General features: G+C 34.5%; 1 protein-coding gene across 1 annotated transcript; it reads right to left on the bottom strand.

The window, feature by feature from the left end:
• Positions 1-562: 562 nt before the first annotated feature.
• SUCNR1 (succinate receptor 1) lies at positions 563-9,172 on the bottom strand. The gene is made up of 3 exons (XM_011958970.1): positions 9,115-9,172; positions 2,920-2,975; positions 563-2,261 (listed from the first exon to the last, which is right to left on the bottom strand). The coding sequence occupies exons 2-3, from the start codon at positions 2,932-2,934 to the stop codon at positions 1,302-1,304; spliced, it is 975 nt and encodes a 324-aa protein (XP_011814360.1). The 5' UTR covers positions 2,935-2,975; positions 9,115-9,172; the 3' UTR covers positions 563-1,301.
• Positions 9,173-21,041: the final 11,869 nt, after the last annotated feature.

Here is a 21,041-nt window from a genome sequence, read left to right as displayed (position 1 = left end):
CCCATTTTTTTCCCTACATTTGTTTTATGCATGATATGGTGCCTCATTAACCCTCCTGGGATAATACAGATTAATAAGCACATAAATATTTTTATGTTCTATCATTTCATAAAGTACATTTTGTTTGAAACATTTACTACAATGATCTTACAGTAATATTGCATGAAAGCAAGGCTCACTCCAGATGTGACTCACTCTCGCTGCAATAAAGTTATCCTTGTAAATTATTCCAGTGTTTAGAAAAAAAGGGGGATCATGGAAAAAAATTGTGACTTTCCCTCCAAAAGGGAAAACTATCCCAATAAATCTACTATTATCAGTTTATTTGTCCTCATTTGCTGGTTTATGATATTAATATATTTTAAAGTTCACTATTAAATCAAGAGCAGAAGGCTAATGAACTTTAATATATTTTCATGCAGTGGTGGTCAAATTATGATAGTAAAATGCCAGATAGCAAAATCATCATTTAAAACGATGTACTCGCTTTGGCTCTGTTTTGCTTTGGGTTTCCCGATAGGCGCTTTGTGTTCTACAAGTCTTTTTTTTTATTATTCAAATATCCTTGGTGTATCTCTCTAGTATTTCAATATCTAAATTTCCTGACAAGCTCAAACATATTCTCTACTTTTGTTGAATTATCTCTTTAGGTTCTTTTTAATTTAAATTAAGATTCTTTCCACTATAAACCATACAACAAAAAAGGATAGATAAATTAAAAGACTACCCCGATTCATGATGAATATAAAAAATATAGCAGATAGATATACTTGAACTCATTATATTGCTTTCATATATTACTTTCTTAATCATTGTTACTGTTGACTTTAAATTTGCTTAACAGCACAACTTCTGAAAAATATTTAATAATACATCTTCTGCTATTCAGCTCTCACATAAAGTTCTAGGATCATATGAATGGGAATAACATAGAGAATGTTGCCAAAACAATTTTTTTTTTTACAATCTGACCAATGATCAAATGCAGACAACTTGTTGCTTTATATATCTTCCATTTTTGCACTGAGTGAGAAAGCCTTATAACACCTAGTATTTTGGAGTTGCCCAAACATGAGGCAATCCGACTCCTTTCAGTTCTTAGGAGAAGAAACCGGTACATTTTTGTCGTCCCATTCTTTTCGCATACTCTGGGTACAACTTGTCTTTAGATGAAGGTTAAATCTGTGACACTCTCTGATTGATGTCTACGAGTTAAAGCAAACTGTAACTGGCTTACAGATGCATTTGTGAAACAATCTGTTTCACAGACACCTCACTTTTCTCTGAATGAAAATAGGAGTTCATGAGCTCATGCTAAAGGAGGTAAGGGATTTAAAGTTGTGTCTCAGTTGATTCATCAGCATGTCCCTGAAGTGATCTCCCAAAAGAAAATAGAAGACAGGGTTGATGACACTGTTCAGAAAGGCCAACGGTCGTGTCACAATGTAAAAGGAGTGGATGACGACCTGAGCGCATTGATACTGCTTCCAACTCTCCAGGCGTGAAGCGATCCTCACATTCCGCATGACATGATAGGGTGTAAAAAGCACAGAGAAGATTACCACTGCCATGATGACCAAGTTGAGAGGCTTTTCAAGGGGTAGAGCTGTGGCAACCTGTCTATTCCTCTGCTTTAGGAAGAGAGCAATCTTGTAATAAAAGAAACACATTACAAAAAGAGGAATAAGGAACCCCAACAGTGTTAGACACATGCTGTAAATGAGGTTGTAGTTGGGGTCTCCAGAACTTGCAAAATCATTACAGGTGGTGCCATTGTCAGTTATAACAGGATTTATAAGGGGAAGTATGGGCAGTAACTCTAAGGTTACTAAAACCCAAATGGCCAAGGAGATTAAAATAGCAAACTCTTTCTTTTGCAGAAGGTGTTCTCGGAAAGGATACTTCATTATCAAGTATCGATCTATGCTGATAAAAGTGAGAAAGAGAATGCTGGTATAGAGGTTGGCATGGAGCACATATCGGTTGCTTATGCAGAGCACGTCTCCATATATCCAGTTTCCACTGGCATAACTCCTTATCAGCATGGGGAGGGTACACAGAAAAGCTAAGTCAGAGATAGAGAGGTTAAAGAGATAGACATTACTGCTGTTCCAATTCTTCAGAGAGAAGATGTAGCCATAAACAACAATGGTATTTCCAAGGATTCCCACAACAAACTCAATCCCATAAAAAATGGAAAGGTAGTACTTTTCCAGGGCAGCCTCTGCTGCCAGCCAGTTTTTGCAAGTTGCATTCCATGCCTAAAAAAGAGAAAGAAAATATAAGGATTAAACACTACACTGTGACTAATGACAAAACTGTGCAGAACATAATAATAATGAAAAACACTTGAATGGTGAACTATAGAAAGTGGGTTACATTGATAAGGAAAGCATACATACATATACATATATACATATATATGTCATTAATGTATTATTTTAACAAATATTTTTGAATACCTTTCAACTATGTGCTGAATATAATTTCAGACATGGGAGATAACAGCGGTGAATAAATCAAAGTTCCTAATCTCTCACAATTTATACTCTCTTGGGAAGAATCAGGAAGTAAACAATGAATGATACTGATAATAAGTGCTATGAATAAAAACATATGGTAAGGTAAAAATGTTAGAAAGTTTTGGGATGGAGGGTGGCAGTGAGTTATTATTATATGTGGTGATAAGGGAGAGGCTTTTATACAAGATGACATTTAAACAAAAACCTCAATGAAGAAAGTGAAAGAGCCATATCCATATTTGCAGGAAGTGTTCCAGGCATAAGAAAGAGCACATGTGAAGGCATTAAGGTGGAAAGACACATAGAGGGCTTGAGAAATAGCAAAGAAACAAAGGGAAAGTGTGATAAAATAATTGAAGAGAAGATTTTGAATTCACTTTTGTGTCTGTAAACATACCACGGTCCCCAGCATATCGTAGTTGCTCAACAAATTCTGCTGAGTTAAACCATAACCTAGAAAGGGAAATAAGAATTTTTAGAATGTCAGTCTTACTATTTTAAGCTTTTACTTGTTTCCATATTGCTAAATAATTCTGCGCGTTGTATTAAATTCATAAACTATGATACAACTTCAGTTTTAAAACTTAATTTTTAAAAATTCAAAATATGAAACTGAAAATCTTAGTAATATTAACATTGGTCATTATTTATTGAAAGATGATATGCCTCAGACTGGGTAATTTTATAAAAAATAAAAGTTTATTTCTCACCATTCTATAGGCTGCAAAGTCCAAGATCAAGGTGTCAGCAGATTTGGTGTCTGATGAAAAGTCAGCCTCTGCTTCAAAAATAGTGGCTGTTGTGTCCTCACAACAATGTCAGAAGGGGCAAGGCAGCTCCCTTAAACTTCTTTCACAGGGTACCAATCCCATTCATGAAGGCACAGTCTTCATGGCTTCATCACTTTTGAAAATCTCTTAATACTATTAGGTTCCAACATACATTTTGAGGAGACACCAATATTAAGACCATGGCACTTGCCTAGGTCATATACTTAGTAGACCTTTATTGTAATGCCTTCTGAATATGTACCATGGAAATAAGCAACCTGACTCACTCAAACCTCAAGTGTCTTGCTAACCTACCATTTTTTCCTCTTGTCATGAGGCCAGATTGTGATTGGATAAGGTATTTCAAGAACTTTAATTATCTGAAAAATATACTGGATTGCCATTGTTAAACATTAAATGTTACTTATTTCTAGTGAGGAAACCCAAGGTTGAAAACAAAATTTTCTAAAAAACCTCCTTGTCAAGTAGGCTTCTCAGTATTAGTTGCAAACAATTCTTTCAATATAGAATTTTGGTAAATAGAACGTAATAAGAATAAATGCACCTAAACTGCTTTTTATGAGAAGCATACAAAATTCGGTATAATTTGCTATGATAAGGCATCTGGAAAACTCCTGTATTTTTGTCAAATTCAAGTGGTTTACTTAAGTTAAAGATCATTATTTTTTTGAGAGTGTTGTATTCATGAAAATAAGTCACAGAGTTGTAGATATGATAAGTATGACATTTTTAAAAGTTATTTTTAATCACTTTAAAACATCATACGTTTTTCTGAGTCTCTCTAATCCTTCTGTGGCAACCTGCCACTAAGTCCAATTCCAGACAAAGCTGAATGGGAACTTTCTCAAGCAGCAGACACATGAATGCTGCTGAAGAATAAAGCAGATTGGTTTCGCTTTGTCTTTGAGGTCACCTAATTCTACTGCTCTCTCATATTGCCAGCATATTCCTATATTTCTCCATTCCATATTTTTTAATCGCTTAAAACTTTTCTCATTTACTCTACCTTACTCATTATTAGCAAATGGTTTTACCTCCAAGTTCATTGAGATAGAGACCATTTGTTGAGCTTACTCTAGATCCAACTCATTCCCAAATTCTCAGTATTCCTATGGTACCATTATTTCCTCTTTTCTGACTCTTTGGCATTCTTCACCTCATCTTCAGTCTTCATCTCCTCTTTTCCATCAGAATTTAAACACTCTCATCTTTTCAGTCTTAAAATAAGGAGCAACATAAACAACTCTCCCTAGTTTCACACGTTCCTCTCCTCTTCATAGTTTGATTTCTGAAAAGAGCCATCTCACTAAGTGTTTTGACATCTCAACACCCCATTCCCTTTCAATTTACTCCAATTTGGCTTCAGACCTACCAGTCCTCTAAGTATCCTCCATATAGCTCATTCCAATAATCATTTTTCACTAATCTTATTTTATTTATCAGTTGTTTTTCATAGTCTGTCTTCTGGAAACACTCTTCCTTTGACTTCTGAGACATGACAATATCCTAGTTTCCCTTGTTTCTCCCTGGTTGTTCTTTGCAGGCACTTTTGGGGCTCAAGTCTTCTTGGCTCAAGCATTAAATGTTGAGTTCCTCAAGGCTAATTTCTGGGCTCCATCTTTCTATAGATTGGCCTAAATGATGTTATTCATTGTTGAGGTTTGATGATCAGCTATACATCAACAACTCCCAGATTTCCAGCCCAGCTTGTATCTGCCTAACAAACTGTAGTTGTTTATTGTCATTGATTGATTTCTCTCAGGTATCTCTGCCTCTAGAAATCCTATACTAAATTCTCCAAGTTCCTTACCAAGCCTGTAGCATATCCACCTATTTCAGTAAATGGTTCTGCCATGTACCCAGGTGCTCACCACAAAAATCTAAGCAATATCCTCCAGGTCATCTAAAACTCTATGCCAACAATGATATACAACACGTTTGTTTACTGTAATGTCTGGATGTTTCTCAAATCTGCCATTACTGCTCCATAGCTTTCATTATCATTCTCATCCAAGCTATTCTCATCTCTATTTTGCACGATGTCACATTCTCCTATTGTCTCCTCACATCCTCTCTGGCCCTCATCAATTCATGTTTACCATTATACCTAAACAGTCTTGAGAAACTACAACTCAAAATCTGGTCATATAGCTTTTCTTGATCAAAACCCTTAATTAACTTTCCACTATCCAAGGAATATAGTCTAAAATCCTTAATGGGAACATCAAGGTCTGCATGATCTGGCCCCTGTACCCACTTTAATTTTGCTTGGCATTACTCTCCTCCTAACTCATCTTTCTTTCTTCCTGCTCTTTGAATGCACAGAGAGCCTTCTTAATGTGCAGTCCCTCTGTCTGACTCTCTTTTCACTGCTGTTTTTGTCCTGTGATTCCTGGCCCATCGTATATTTGTCTTATATTTATACTTCTTTCATACCTCTATTCAAGTGTAGGTTTCCCAAGGTAGGCTGTCTGACCCTCAGTCTAAACTAGATCCTCCCATTTATGCTTTCATTGTATATTAAAATTCTTAGAATTTTTTATAACTTTGTTTTACTCATTTTTATTGTTCATATCTGGCACAGTGACAAGCAGATAGTAGGTGGTCTATAAATCTTTGTTGAGTGAAGAGATGAATATAAACACCTAACTATTTATAAGCATTTTTATAAATATTTTCTCCAAGGCCAGATAAGTAACAAGACCATCAGATTAAGCTCATTGCTTATTTCACTATGACAGTCAACACTATATATAATATGATAAGTATTAAAAATTGGTAATTGTAGTAATGGTAGCTGTAGTTTAGAAACACTTTTGAATAAGGCAAAAGTAAATGTATATCTTCCATGATAAATTTTAAAATTGAAGCATTTAATTAAGAAATGACACCTGAAATCAATAAGCATAAGAAGTCTAGAAAGACATGCATCAAAGTGTTAATAGTTTTATTTCTAATGATGAGACTGCAGGTAGTTTTTATTATGTCCTTTCTCTTTTTATCTAAATTTCCTATCATTTTTTTCTCTCAAAATTGGCATCTATTTGATAATATTAAAAACTTTAAACTTCTAGAAATATAGCAAAAATGTCAATAGACTTTAAAATATTATTAACAAACTTCACTTTTTTGGCTCAGTGGTCAGTTTTTACTGTTGTTATTTATTCTCAGTAGCTTTTAAATCCACACTTTCTGGAAACACTCTTCCTATCTTCTATGACACAACAATCTCTTTGTTTTCCTCCTTTCTCCATTTTCCGGCTCTTTCGTGGCTTAATCCTTCTTTGCCCAAGTTTTAAATGTTGAACCATCTCAGGCCTTATTTCTGAGCTCTTATTATTTTGGGGGTACTCAAAAAGCTGGTGCACAAATTCAAATTTTCTTGAATTTGTTTCAAGAAAGTTTCCTTGACACAGGAAATTTGTTTCACTTTTGCATTTCCTTTTTTTCTGATCATAAGGTTTATCTTTCTGCCTAGTCACCACTGGAAATATTAATAGCTTATGTATTGTGCACAGCAGAAAGATTTGACTGCAATGGAAGGAAAATGTAGCCATAAAGACTTGTGCAACTAGAGCTCAATTTCCTGCAACTATCATTCAGGCAAGTGATGGGTTACATGAAAGTTAAGGAGCCTTCTGCTTTAAAGTAGTCCAGAAGGTTGGGGATTGACAGAGAAATAGGGAAGGAGTAGATCTAAGAAAAATGAATGGCTAAATTATCATATTTGTCTTGCTTCTCATAGAGTTGTTTCTTCATTTTTTTGAAACAGCTTTTTAAAATGTGTGTATAAAATTATTGTTAATTGTGTAACACTCATAAAATCAAATAGGCAAAAATAAGAAATAAAAATTATCTGTAAACAGACCACTCCTAATATTTGGGTACCGTTCTACACTTTAATATTTACCTGAATTTATATTTATAAAAATGAGATCATATTTTTATGACGTTTTATAATCTTTTATGATACATTTGTTTCATTCTTTTTTCTAAGTTCATAATTCTAATAGGTTATGATTTGATAAATATGAGCTGTCCAATATTTGCAGACCAACTTAACTTCACCAGGATACACAATTTTGAAGGTACTATATTTCAAATTGGATATATTTGTAGTTGGGTATGTTTTTAGTGCGGTATCACAATTCTATAAACATATGAAGTAAGTTGCTCCTTTAAGCAAGACTCCCAATTACAGAGAAAATTCCCTCATGAAAAATTAATATTCTCTCTTCTGCTATCTAGTAGTTATATTCTTAATTTTTAGGAGATGGAAATAGTGATAGATTGTAACTGATTTGGATGAATTATTTTGAACAGGCTTTTTTTTTAAGAGCAGAAATTAAAGTGAAATCATTAGTTTCAAGTCTAAAAATATATCTAAAACTTAGAATTATTGAACTAGAAGCAATATCTAATTTACTCACATAAGCAGATCAATAATACTAATTTTTAATTTGAAAATTTTTTTACTTTAAAAATATTTAGTCTTTTGAAAATCTGCATTTCTGAAATTTACTTTAAAATATATATATATTTGATACTTCCTTAGCTTTTTAATTGTTTGTTTTTATAGTCTTCACAATTAAACAAATAACATTTGCAAAATGTTTACTTTTAAGTGCTACCTTATTGCAAATTTACATAGTAACATGAGAATTTTTTTTAACAAATTACTTTTTTGATTACTAAACAATTTGAGCAAAAATATATATTCACACTGACAAGATATAATAATTTAACATTTGTAACTTTATTTTTATGTATTCCATACATTACACCAGAAATTAAGATATTAAAAAGTAATAGTATGGCACAAATTGTGTATTAATTTCTTTAAGAATACCACACACATTTGAAAAGTTATGTAAGGTACAGTAGAAATGGTTTCTGCAATTTTTCATTTTTCCTAAATAAATTATGTTATTAGATAATATCATTTTTATGCCCATAAATGTTAAATTTAATTTTTAGGATGCCTGAAAATTCCCCCAAATACATTATTTTCTAAACATAAAAATATTATGTCCCGGAGCAGTGACTCACACCTGGAATCCCAACACTTGGAGAGGCTGAAGTGGTTGGATCTCCTGAGGTCAGGAGTTCGAGACCAGCCTGACCAACATGGTGAAACTCCGTCTCTACTAAAAAATACAAAATAAATTAGCCGGACGTGGTGGTGGGCACCTGTAACCTACTTGGGAGGCTGAGGCAGGAGAATTGCTTGAACCCCAGAGGCAGAGGCTGCAGTGAGCCGAGATCACACCATTGCACTCACAAGAGTGAAACTCTGTCTCAAAAAAAAAAAAGAAAAAGAAAAAAAAATATATATGTATGTGTGTATATATATGTATATATATGTGTGTATATATATGTATGTATATATACATAAAATATATATGTATATATATAAATTATATATATATATACACACACACACACGATTGTTTCAAATCATGTAGGTACTTTAATTTTTCTCCATAAGTAGTTATATTTATTTAAGTAAATCCAATTACTATTTTGTAGAAATATAAGTTGCTGAGATGTTAGCAAATATAATAAATCCCTTTAAATAAAATAAAATTAGTATTTGACAACTAAAAAAAGACCATTTGTTGAAAAATAAATGTAGAGATAAAAATGACTTTTGTTTCAATTCTTTTGCTGTTTTACATCTATTTATAAAGAATTAATTTAAACACTTAATACTGAAAACCTTAATTACTCACAGGCCACCTTTAGAAGGAAATCTGGCCTTACTTTTTACACTGAGAGGCACAATTTGCCATGTAGCTTACCATTCTCTTGAAAGACCTGATCTCTTGACAGGAACTCTGCCAGCAGCAGGATATATCTTCTGACCCAGTGCTGTGCTGCTGGACGTGGTTAGTACAGTCTTATTTGCATATCTTGCAGATAAGATTAATAATTCAAAAGCCCAGCAATAATTTATTCAGTCAAACCTCCCAGTCAGAGATGTTCATGCAGGGGAATTTTTGTGAGACTTTTATTTTCACATTCACATTTATTTCATTTTCACACTCAATTTCTCAATTGAATGACAAAAAACAAGTAACTCATTTCACAGGAAACACATTTAAGAAATAGATTTTTTTAAAAACACTGTTGAAATTATTTTATCCACTACCAAGGCAACAGAGAAGCATTCCTTATTTCCATTTTATTTTCATATTTAAACAATAAGATGTGGTAAATACTGTTTATATTGGGAATACAGTTGCCTCTGCTTTTCTTCTTTTTTAAAATTAATTTTCTTGGTGAATTTTATGTTGAGAATGTAATAATGATACCTCTGTTTTCAATAACTTTGAAGGAACTATAAAACTGAAATTTTAAAGGGAAACCTGGATACATGCTATGTTGATATACTAGCAAAAAGATACTAGAGCTTCAAGTTATTTTCCATTTTATTTTCTGTGATTAAAATCAAGAAACATATAGCAGATACATCAGATGGCTAGGGATCGGGGGAGAGATGCTAAGTAAGATAACCTTAATAGATGGCAATTTATATATCCCAATTGATGCTCTGTAAAACACCTGGAAGTACATTACCACCACCTCAGACAGGAAGCATACCTGGCTTTTCCTGAGCATTATATTAGTTTAGATTCAAGAAAACACTCAGTCTTCTTGATGTGAAGCATAGGAATTATACTAAGAAAGCCCATAATTGTGCAGGCAGCAGTAATTCAATTTAAATGCCGTGTAAGTTGAATATTGAGTTAGCAATGACAGGCAGAAGCCCAAAAAGAAGCTCTGTTACAGGCATCCTCCTAGCTAAGCATTTCCCCTCACCAATGTCTGACAGCTAAAAACTCAGAATCTTCAAAATATATATATGTATATATACACATACATATATACATACATATGTGTAAATATTACCACACTTTAAAGTATATACATGTGTAAAATATATTTATACATGTATGAATATTTATGTATACAAACATGTGTATTTACACGAAATAAAAACATCTATAATTTGTTGAGTTCTTGTGATGTGCCAGGCAGATATTACACTAAGTACCTTTATGCATCAAGTGCATATAGTAATCCTTTGAGGTTGTTATGATTTAAGATTTTTCTCATTTTGCAGATTAAAAAGCTAAGGCTCAGAGAGGTGAATTAACTTTCTCAAGATTGCAGAATCAATAAGGGCAGGGACCAGAGCTTAAGCCTATATACTTGGATTCTAAAAGCGCTGACTCTGATTCTTGACAGCCTACAGAATTGAATGACAATACTTTTGTGCACAACAAAGTCTAAGAATTAATAACAGGTATTTTTCAGTGATGCATCTCTTTTCTACTTTTAGAAGGAAGAAAGGTTAAAACATTATTTTTGTCTATATTTTTAAATGGGCAAAAAACATTTGAAGAACCAACGCCAGGCTTGTTAATTTTAGACATAAATTAACATGAACCCCTTCCAAGAAACAAAGACAAATGGATGTATTTCACAGGTTTCTGCCACCATTCTGATGGAAGAAAAGGGTAATTCCCCCTTTGTGGGGTGGTGGGAGTTCCCAAGAGCTTCCTCTTTCTTCTCCCCACTTCCTGAATACCATCTCACTCTGGCTGCTAAGACAAAAATTGGCCTACGCTTCTCCTTTTTCATAGTATAAGTCATTTAGACTGTAGCCTGGTAGCCTTGTTTCCCTCCCAAGTCCTACTTCCTGTTTCCTCAGAATGCTCTCAGTTGAGAAACTGGAGTGTTTCTGGGAAAGACTTACTAAAAGGTCACCAGTATTTCTGCTACAAAGCTTTATGCAGGTCTGCAAAAGGATAGCTGCACAGAAACAAGGCTGGATTCAGGATTATGACCCTGTGAGCTGGGTGGGTTTCATGGCATGCTACTGTGTAGTCTCACAGTGCCTCACACTCAAAAAGATCACACACTTGAATTAATGCTCTACTGTTACATTCTTAATTAAAGTGTTTCATAATTTCTTAACAGGGGACCCCATATTTTTCTTTTGCACTGGTCTCTACTAATTATGTAGCCAGTTCTGCCTGTGAGAGTAGAAACCTCCTCAGAAACCATTTCTATTCAGTATAGCACGTCAAATTTTGAGGGGGCAAAGTTTTTGTTTTGTCTTTCTTTCTTTCTTTTTTTTTTTTTTCCCCTCATATAACATGTTGAGATGCACTGCTTGAGAATCAATGGAAGTTTGAAAGGCAGTGAAAGTTTGCAGTTCTGGCCGGGCATGGTGATTCACACCTGCAGTTTCAGTAATTTGGGAGACCAAGGCAGGAGGATCACTGGAGCCCAAGAATTGGAGACCAGCCTGGGCAAAATGGCAAAATCCTGTCTTTACAAAAAGTGCAAAAATTAGCTGGGGCATGGTGGTGCGTGCCTTTAGTTTCAGCTACTTGGGAGGCTTGAGGATTGCCCGAATCTGGGGAGGCCAAGGCTTCAGTGAGCCATGCTTGTGCCACTGCCTTCCAACCTGGGAGAGAGAGTGAGACCCTGTCTCAGAAAAAAAAAAAAAGAAAAGAAAAAGAAAAAAAAATGTTAAGAGTTAAGTACAATGGTGAACATTTTTTAAAATAAATATTTTTAAAAAGCTTGCACTACTGTTTGCTAAGAGGTGGTATAGCACAGTGTTTAAGAACGTAGGTCCTAGAGGCAAACTGCTTTGTTTCAAATATTGACTTCACTACTTACTAGCTTTCAGTTTTTGTGTTTGTAAAACAGGGATAATGAGAGTTATCAATCTTATGAGTTGTTATGTATATAGTAGAAGTACATATGCTATATAGTATGAGGTACTAGTATATACATATGCTGTATAGTATGAGGTACATATTAGTTGCTAAATAATTGTTGGCTATTATAGAAATTTATAACAAATGAGAGAAGACATTCTCTAAAATGATAATGGTAATCCAATGCCATTGATGTTAGAATACTTGCTGCCCAGAAATATCCATTTAAAAGGTCCTTATAAAAGCCCACATGGTAAAAAGATTTGTGAGTTCTTATCCTGGCTTTGCCTTTTACCAGTTGTGGGATCTTTGAAAAAAAGTCACATAACCTGATTTCCTTGTTTGGAAAAGGGGGATAATAATTCCTACCCATCAAACTCATAATGTTCATAGTATCAAATTATATAATGTTTGAAAATGCAGTGGGCTTGAAATTGAAGAGCAGTTCATGTAAACCAGGCAAACTAATTGGGAAATTCAAGAGGAAAAAGAAAATGGTGGGAAATATAATATAAATATTAATTAAATCCTATGCTAATAATAACTTCTTCTGGGTCCAGTGGCTCACACCTATAATCCCAGCACTTTAGGAGGCCAAGGCAGGAGGATCACTTGAGCTCAGGAATTCAAAACGACCTGGGCAACATAGCAAGACCTCTTCTACTAAAAATTGAAAAAATTAGCCGGGAGTGTGGCACACCTCTGTAGTCCCAGCTACTCAGGTGGCTGAGGTGGGAGGATCGCTTAAGCCCAGGATATCAAGACCATAGTGAATCATGATGGCATCACTTTACTCCAGCCCGAGTGGCAGAGTGGGATCCTGTCTAAAAAATATTAACAATAATGATAATAATAATAATAACTTCTAACATTTTTTCAGCATTCACTCTGTGACAACACAGTGTATACAATGATTTTTTTAATATTCACAATAATTTAATGCAATGGATACTATTAATATCACAAAGAAATCAAGGTCTAACAAAGATTAAATAAATGATCCACAAACACACAGCTAATACACGATTTTGCTAAATACATGATTTTACCTTATATATGGTGATTTTACATAGTTTAGTAAAATAAGTTTAAAACTAAAACTAAATTTAATTATTAGTTATAAAACTTATTGATTATCAAATTTAATAATTTAAATCTTCCAACTAAAAAGAATAGAGCATTTTAGATAAGAAATCAAGCATGTTAAAAATAAATAGTTAAAGTATTTATAGAAAGATTCTCCTGGCAACATCTCTGGGAATTTTTACAAGACACATTTAACAACCCAAAAGTCTGCGTGGAAAACAAACTGCTTTAAGGGTCATGCTAATCTTCAAGAGTCACAAGCAAAGAGGAGGGCAATTAATCTAATTCAAGGACTTTCCTCTAAACCTGTAAGGAGAAATAATAATAATAACAACCCCCAGAAGTTGAAACAAATCAAGATTATTGAGGAGGATATTTTGATGTTTCTGGATAGATATAAGTAAGATTACATGGTTATTTCCTTTTCCAACAAATGGTTTTATGTAGCAAAATAATAAAGGATAAACAGCAAAAGGAAAAACACAGTAGAAGGTATTTGTGAGTGTCTCAAAATTCTTCCGGCTTCTAGAAATTAACAAATTATATTAACCAAATTTACTTTACCAAGTAAAATGGTCTATTCAAAATAGGCATTCAAGCAGCCTACTTCCTTTTCACATGAAAATCCTTCTCATTTAAGAGCTACATTATTAATGGAAATTTTTGCATTATTGACTTTATTCTGATTATACAGTTAAGAAAAATATGTGTCATATCTATCGGTACTGGGCATAACTCAAAGGAATTGTTCTGCTAAATTAAACCACATTATTTTTTAAAAGCATCTGACTACGGCTAAATTATTCTAAGTTCCTTGAAGTACTAACAATTAACCTAGAAATACAGCAAATTCACCTTTTATCTTTCAGTTTATACTCAAATTCCACATAATTCATTTTTAATAATATGTAGTGAACCTTAATCACAGGTGTTTCTCTACAAAAATAATGTTGTTTTGTTTACTTGAATAGAAATAGCAGTATATGAAATTCAGGCATTTGTGTAAAATTAGAGACAGATTTCATTCCCTCTCTCTCTATATATGTATTTTTAGTTTTATTATTTATTTATTTATTTATTTATTTTTGAGACAGGGTCTTGTTCTGTCACCCAGGCTGGAGTGCAGTAGCGTGACCATAACTCACTGCAGCCCTGATCTCCTGGGCTCAAGCGATCCTCCCGCCCTCAGCCTTCCGAGTAACTGGCACTACAGGTGCACACCACCATGCCTGGTTAATTTCTTTCTTTTTTTTTTTTTTTAAGTTTTTTTGTAGAGAAAGTGCTGCCCAGGCTGGTCTCGAACTCCCGAGCTCAGGCAATCTTTCCACCTCAGCCTCCCAAAGTACTGGATAGCCCTTTGCTATCCAGGCATGAGGCATCACACCAGGCCAGATTTCATTCTAAACTGTTGCTGATCTGATCAAGGTATCTTTTTTATTTTTAAAAAAGAGTTTGCCTAAAATATTAAAGTAATTTATTAATTTGCTAATTGGTTACTCGACTACTCAGTCTCTTCCAGTCACATTTACTGTACTTTGTACAAATTTGCTTGATTCCTGGAATATTTTCCATTATTTATAAAAACAAAAAAGTGGCTAGTTTATTGTCTTGATGTACTTTTTCAATTGGCTACTAATTAACAACTCTTCATCTTACTTGCTTGAATATATTATTAGTCCTTGAAATAAGAACAAGAAGTCAATCTGACTGAATCTCATTGAGCATCCTAGTAATTGAATTGAGAGGTTTTCAAAATTCCCTGGAGTACAAGAGTATGTGTTCATTAAGTGAGCTAAGTGGCTTGTGACTGTGTTATGAATTAAAGAAAATTACCTGCACCTGTTAATAACACACTTAGTGGCATGATTTCTTTGTATTAGTATTTTTATCGCTGTAATATAATAATTAATGTACTCATTAAATTTAAACTTATATTTTATGCTGATTGGGTCAAGCTGATAAAATTTGACTTCACCATTATGTCAATTTTGTAATAAAGCAAAAAAAGAATTTTCAGAATGTAGCAGTCTGACAATTTTATAAGCAACATAAAGGGTTAAGGAAATACTTCATTTTCTGCTTTAAAAATATCTCCCTATCCTATATTTATTATTTACGTGTCTACACATTGTATCTTTTCAGATTAATCTAACTTTAAATCCTAACATGACTTGTGCTACTTGAAAGAATTATTGCCAGTCAAAACACTATGCGTGGACTGTCAGATCTAGAAAAGTGCTTGTAAGTCATTCACTTTAGATCACTCATCATCAGAACAAGGACATCAGCCTCTGAGTGGTTAGAGGGGATATGGCTGGGAAGGCTGACCCTGGGAACAATGAAGAATGTCTTGTGCACAATGGAAATGCTAGGGCTCACCCTAGGGAAACAGAGCGGCAGAGAACCCTCCTAGACAGCGGTATGTATATGTATGTATGTATGTATACGCTGTTTCCTGGTGTTAAAGGAGAAAGTCACTCTTACCCATTCCCAGGCTAGGACTTAACAATGTCTATTCTAAAAAACATGAAAAAAAAAAAAAAGAAGAAGAAGAAGAAGAAGTAAAGAAAAACAATAGCAAGCTTGAGAGAGAGAGTATAGCAGTTTGAGCTTCCACCATGCATCCATCTTGGGGAAAGGGATATAACAAGCCTTCTCCCTGCCAAAGGACCTCGAAACACAGAAACTTTTGCCAAAAGACCATTTACTTTAAACAAAAGTCTACATTTGTTCACTGTGGCTGCAGTGAAATGCAACAGCTGCATCAGTTTGTTTTGTCACTGAAAAAGCCTGTCATCCTCAAACTTAAAGCATACTTTTTGAGTGAAAATGGCCCTTCCCTTTATTCTACTATTTCCCCACTTTTCACTCTACATTTTTCAAAGACATGTACGTTTATCTATCAGGAACTGGTGAAATGCTAATTTGTAGCAGAGATTAGAATACAGGGAAAGTAAAACAAAACTGTTTCCAGTAGCTTTAGATTCTGGAATGTTAAATACCAAGCATTATGAGAGGAGGAGGAGAAGCAGTGATTAGAAAAGCCCTTCACAGGCTAATATTCAGAATCTACAAGGAACTTAAACAAATTTACGAGAAAAAAACAAACAACCCCTCAAAAAGTGGGTGAAGGATATGAACAGGCACTTCTCAAAAGAAGACATTTATGCAGTCAACAAACATGAACAAAAAGGTTCATCATCACCGGTCATTAGAGAAATGCAAATCAAAACCACAATGAGATACCATCTCATGCCAGTTAGAATGGCAATCATTAAAAGTCAGAAAACAAGAGATGCTGGAGAGGATGTGGAGAAATAGGAATGCTTTTACACTGTTGGTGGGAGTGTAAATTAGTTCAACTATTGTGGGAGACAGTGTGGCGATTCTTCAAGAATCTAGAACCAGAAATACCATCTGACCCAGCAATCCCATTATTGGGTATATACCCAAAGGATTATAAATCATTCTACTATAAAGACACATACACACATACGTTTACTGCAGCACTATTCAGAATAGCAAAGACTTGGAACCAACCCAAATGCCCATCAATTTTATACTGAATAAAGAAAATGTGGCACATATACACCATGGAATACTACACAGCCATAAAAAAGGATGAGCTCATGTCCTTTGCAGGGACATGGATGAAGCTGGAAACCATCATTCTCAGTAAACTAACACAGGAACAGAAAACCAAACATCACATCTTCTCACTCATAAGTGGGAGTTGAACAATGAGAACACAAGGACACAGGGAGGCAAACATCACACATGGGGGCCTGTTGTGGGGTGGGGGCAAGGGGAGGGATAGCATTAGGAGAAATACCTAATGTAGATGATGGATTGATGGGTGTAGCAAACTACCGTGGAACATGTATACCTATGTAACAAACCTGCACGTTCTGCACATGTAGAACTTAAAGTATAATCTAAAAAAGGCCCTTCACAATGCAATATCTGATATTTCTCTTCTAATTTCTCTTCCATAGTTTTAACTCAGACATCAATATTGCATTATCTGTCTCACATCCTACCTTCTTTTCAATAATCAATTTAAAAAAAACACATATTGATCACCAGCTATGTCCAAGGCAACATGTGAAGTAAAAGAATAAGCATAAAACCTGACCTCAAAAAACTTACAACCTTTTTATACTCAAAACCTTTAAAAATTCTCAACAAGTTCTCATAGCACATGAACATCTCCTTTTTCTTTCCATATCACTTCAACTAGTCACAATGTGATTCTCGTTATTGTTTGAATTCTTAAAAGATTGAATTAATATCAAGTATCTATTTAGCTTTTTTATAGTTCCTGGCTGACAGTCTCCCCATTTATTGATTTGGTAAATGAAATAAAATGTAATATGACATCTTGAAAACTCATGTCATTATCTAAGCCTTAATTTTCTCATATATGAAGCAAATTTGTGGGCTGGGTCATAGATGTTAAATACAGGGCATAAGGGCTGCCTTTGCCGATGCTTGAGTCTATAGTAGACATTATTTATCAGTCATACTGTTGTTGCTGCTGTGTTCAAACTTAATGTCAAACTATTTTCCAACACAGTTCTCCAGGAAGTCCCTACCAATTAACAGTGCCATTCTTAGTATATCTCGGCTTAATATAGGAGCTCTAATTTAATTATAAGTTATTTGTTTCTACCATATGAACCTTTCCTCTTAAAATGTGTAGTGTCAAGAATTTTTCTTTTCCCAAGCAAAGAACAAATAACCCTGTTAAAAAGCTGGTAAAAGACGTGAACAGATACTTCTCAAAAGAAGACATACAAGTGACCAACAAACAGAGGGAAAAAATGCTTGTCGTCACTAATCAGAACAATGGAAGTCAAAACCACAATGAGATACCATCTCACACCAGTAAGATGGCTACTGTTAAAAAGTCAAAAAACCGATGCTGGTGAGGCTGTAAAGAAAGGAAATGCTTATACACTGCTAGTGGGAAGGTAAAATACTTCAGTCACGGTGGAAAACAATTTGGCAATTTCTAGAAGAACTTAAAACAACTACCAATCAATCCAGCAATCGCATTACTGGGTATATACCCAAAAGAAAATAAATTGTTCTACCAAAAACAAAAAAAAGTTCACTCATCTGTTCATCACATCACTTACACTAGTTGATAATAACTTATTGTTAAATTTTCAGGAACTTTTCAAGCTAGTTGAGGTCAAGGTAATATCCTGAACATGGCCACAGTGATGGTATTTATACTATGGAAATTGGCAAACCCTTTAAAACAGCACCATTCTCTCCTCAGACCGTTGTTAAACATTTATCAGTACATCATTCCATAAATCCTTGCATTTGTCATTATTACTGCCTATGGGAAATATATATATAAGACAAATACATCCGGCGCACGTGCACGCACGCACGCACGCACACACACACACAGACTGCTTTTCCAACAAGCACACATTTTAAAATTACCCTTTGGCGGAAACTGTACTAGTATTAGGGAACACGAACATGACTTAAAGGAGTACGCTGCCTTATCTGCAAGGGAGTATCTAGTTGAATAAAAATAACAAACAATATTGTGAATGACTGGTAATTACACAAGTATTTGCAGAAATGATTGCTGAATACTTATTTAGTCCCTTTGGTGAGTTCACTCAAGTTCTCTCCCTGCAGTAAGTTACAAAAAATAATAGTGATACAAAGCACTATAGCATATGTTCTAAAAGTTTCTAGTCCTCTTTTTCTCACAGGTATGCACTCACAAGCAAGGAATAAGGAATGTCTCCTATTTGGGTAGGGGATTCGGGTGGATCTGTGCAGTTATGGCTGTGGACATTAGAAGGAGTCCTGTTAAAGGTTTGGGAATCTTTAAAGAGAATCCTGCCTCCTCTTCTCTACAGTACCTCAACGCAGCACACTCCTCAATCTTCTTCATGGCATCCCTTTTAAGCTGAAGGAAATCATATTATTTAATCCTATTCCCCTCATTAAATTCTAAGACAACCCTTTCTCTCATCTCAGACTGCAGTGAAGTTTTAAATTTCTTAATACAGTCAGGCTTAAACCACCTATCTAGGCCTAAAGGGAGAAAATGCTATATTAAATAAGTGTTGAGTATTAATTTATTTTTTTCCTTGTTTCCTTCACACATTTATAAGCTAAATATAGAATAATAAAATATCTGTCAAATAAGAAAACATGACTCATGATTGAGATCATTAAGTTTAAAGTGATAATTCTACTTCGGTGCCTTATTGTTGCCTTTCAGGAACTAGATGATAAATGACTTGCAATTGTGTTGCCTATTTGAATCATGAAATTTAAGAGTATTGTTTATGTAATGACATAAATGACTGCTGCACCATTCTTGGAAGGAAAATTATGTACATCCAGATTCGCACCTGCCTGAGTTTAAAGTTACATATTGCCGTTAGATGTAATCATAATATCAAATAAAATATTATCTTAACAGTGTTTAACATACTGATTATCATTTATATGGCTGTGTTCTTAAATGTCTGCCAGTTTAATGTGTTTCATTTCAAACTGTGAAAGTACTGTGAGGAAAAAGAAATGAAATGTAAAATGAGCTGGCCTGATAACTCTGGCCACAAATGCCTCATAAGTGCTATATAGGTCTGACTCAAACTAGAAAAGGGATGTTGCATTGTTGTGCTTACAAATGTGCCCATCTAAGAAAGAAGAATCCTTCTTTGTCCCTGTATGTCCAGGCAAAATCTTAGGGAGTGAACGATGGTGGCCTTATCAGGACCAAGAGACATGGGTGTTCCATTTTGAAAAATTTGTAGTCTTTATCTTGAAGCACTAAATTAAGCCCATGTTTAATTCCAAGTGTTTCCTGAACTAGAGAAATTCCACTATTCTATGTCATATTGCAGGCATTCTTTCATTCATAAAGGGGATAAATGCTTTGATTTTTTCTGCCCTCTCGCCAGGGTGGCTCAGGCCAGTAATGTAATGACCAATGGTAAGAACATGGATTGCATACCCAGCCAACTTCTCAATGCCCTTTCCTTACAAAAATTGTATTAGGATCATATTTAGTTATAAAACAGGATGTTATCAGATCTACAATAAATCAGCAAGATATTTCAAAATACCTAATTAACCTTTCTCTAAAACAGTATCTACATGTCTATGCACAGAGGCCATTACACAGTTCTCATGTACCAGAGGTCAAGCCTTACGTGGGGGAGTCCCATGGGCATAATGTTTTTCAAGTCTGGATTAGAGTTAATTATACTAAATAGAATGAACTTAATTATTAATATGATGTTTCTTTTTGGACCTGCAGACTTCCTCTGAGATTTAAAAATCTCTGAGAAACAATATTACAGGCTAAAAATTGCAACTTTTGTTAATGACCAAGATAAAGATCCATTGTTACTGGTAGAATAGCCTTTTGAGTTTTTCTTATTAATAGCACTCACATAGTAATATTATCAATCAATAATTGAAATTTTGCATAATATTTCAAAGATCTTTTATTCACTTGCATTTTCATGTTCTTTCTATATTTTTTCTTTAACAAAGTTTATCTTCCTGTACTTCACAGTTGTTATGTCTTCATGTCCTGTGAGAGGCTGTTCTCTAACTTCTTATATCTTTAAATTCCCAAGCTCACACTCTGTGATATTCTCCTTCCAAGACCATGAAGGCTGGGGCTCCTGTTACTCTCACAAATCTGAGTTTCAAGTAAGGCAAGTGATGGAATGTCTTGCCTAAGTACATGAACCAAAGATGTATATTGTAGACTATGTGTATTTGATTGGCAGAGTTCTTTTTTGTTGTTGTTGTTGTTGAGGTGGAGTCTCACTCTGTTGCCCAGACTGGAGTGCAATGGTGCAATTTTGGCTCACTGCAACCTCTGCCTCCCGGGTTCAAGTCATTCT

Source organism: Colobus angolensis, unplaced genomic scaffold (genome assembly GCF_000951035.1).
Source record: "Colobus angolensis palliatus isolate OR3802 unplaced genomic scaffold, Cang.pa_1.0 Scaffold48, whole genome shotgun sequence".
Lineage (NCBI taxonomy): Eukaryota > Metazoa > Chordata > Mammalia > Primates > Cercopithecidae > Colobus > Colobus angolensis.
This window is presented reverse-complemented; position numbering and strand designations above follow the sequence as displayed.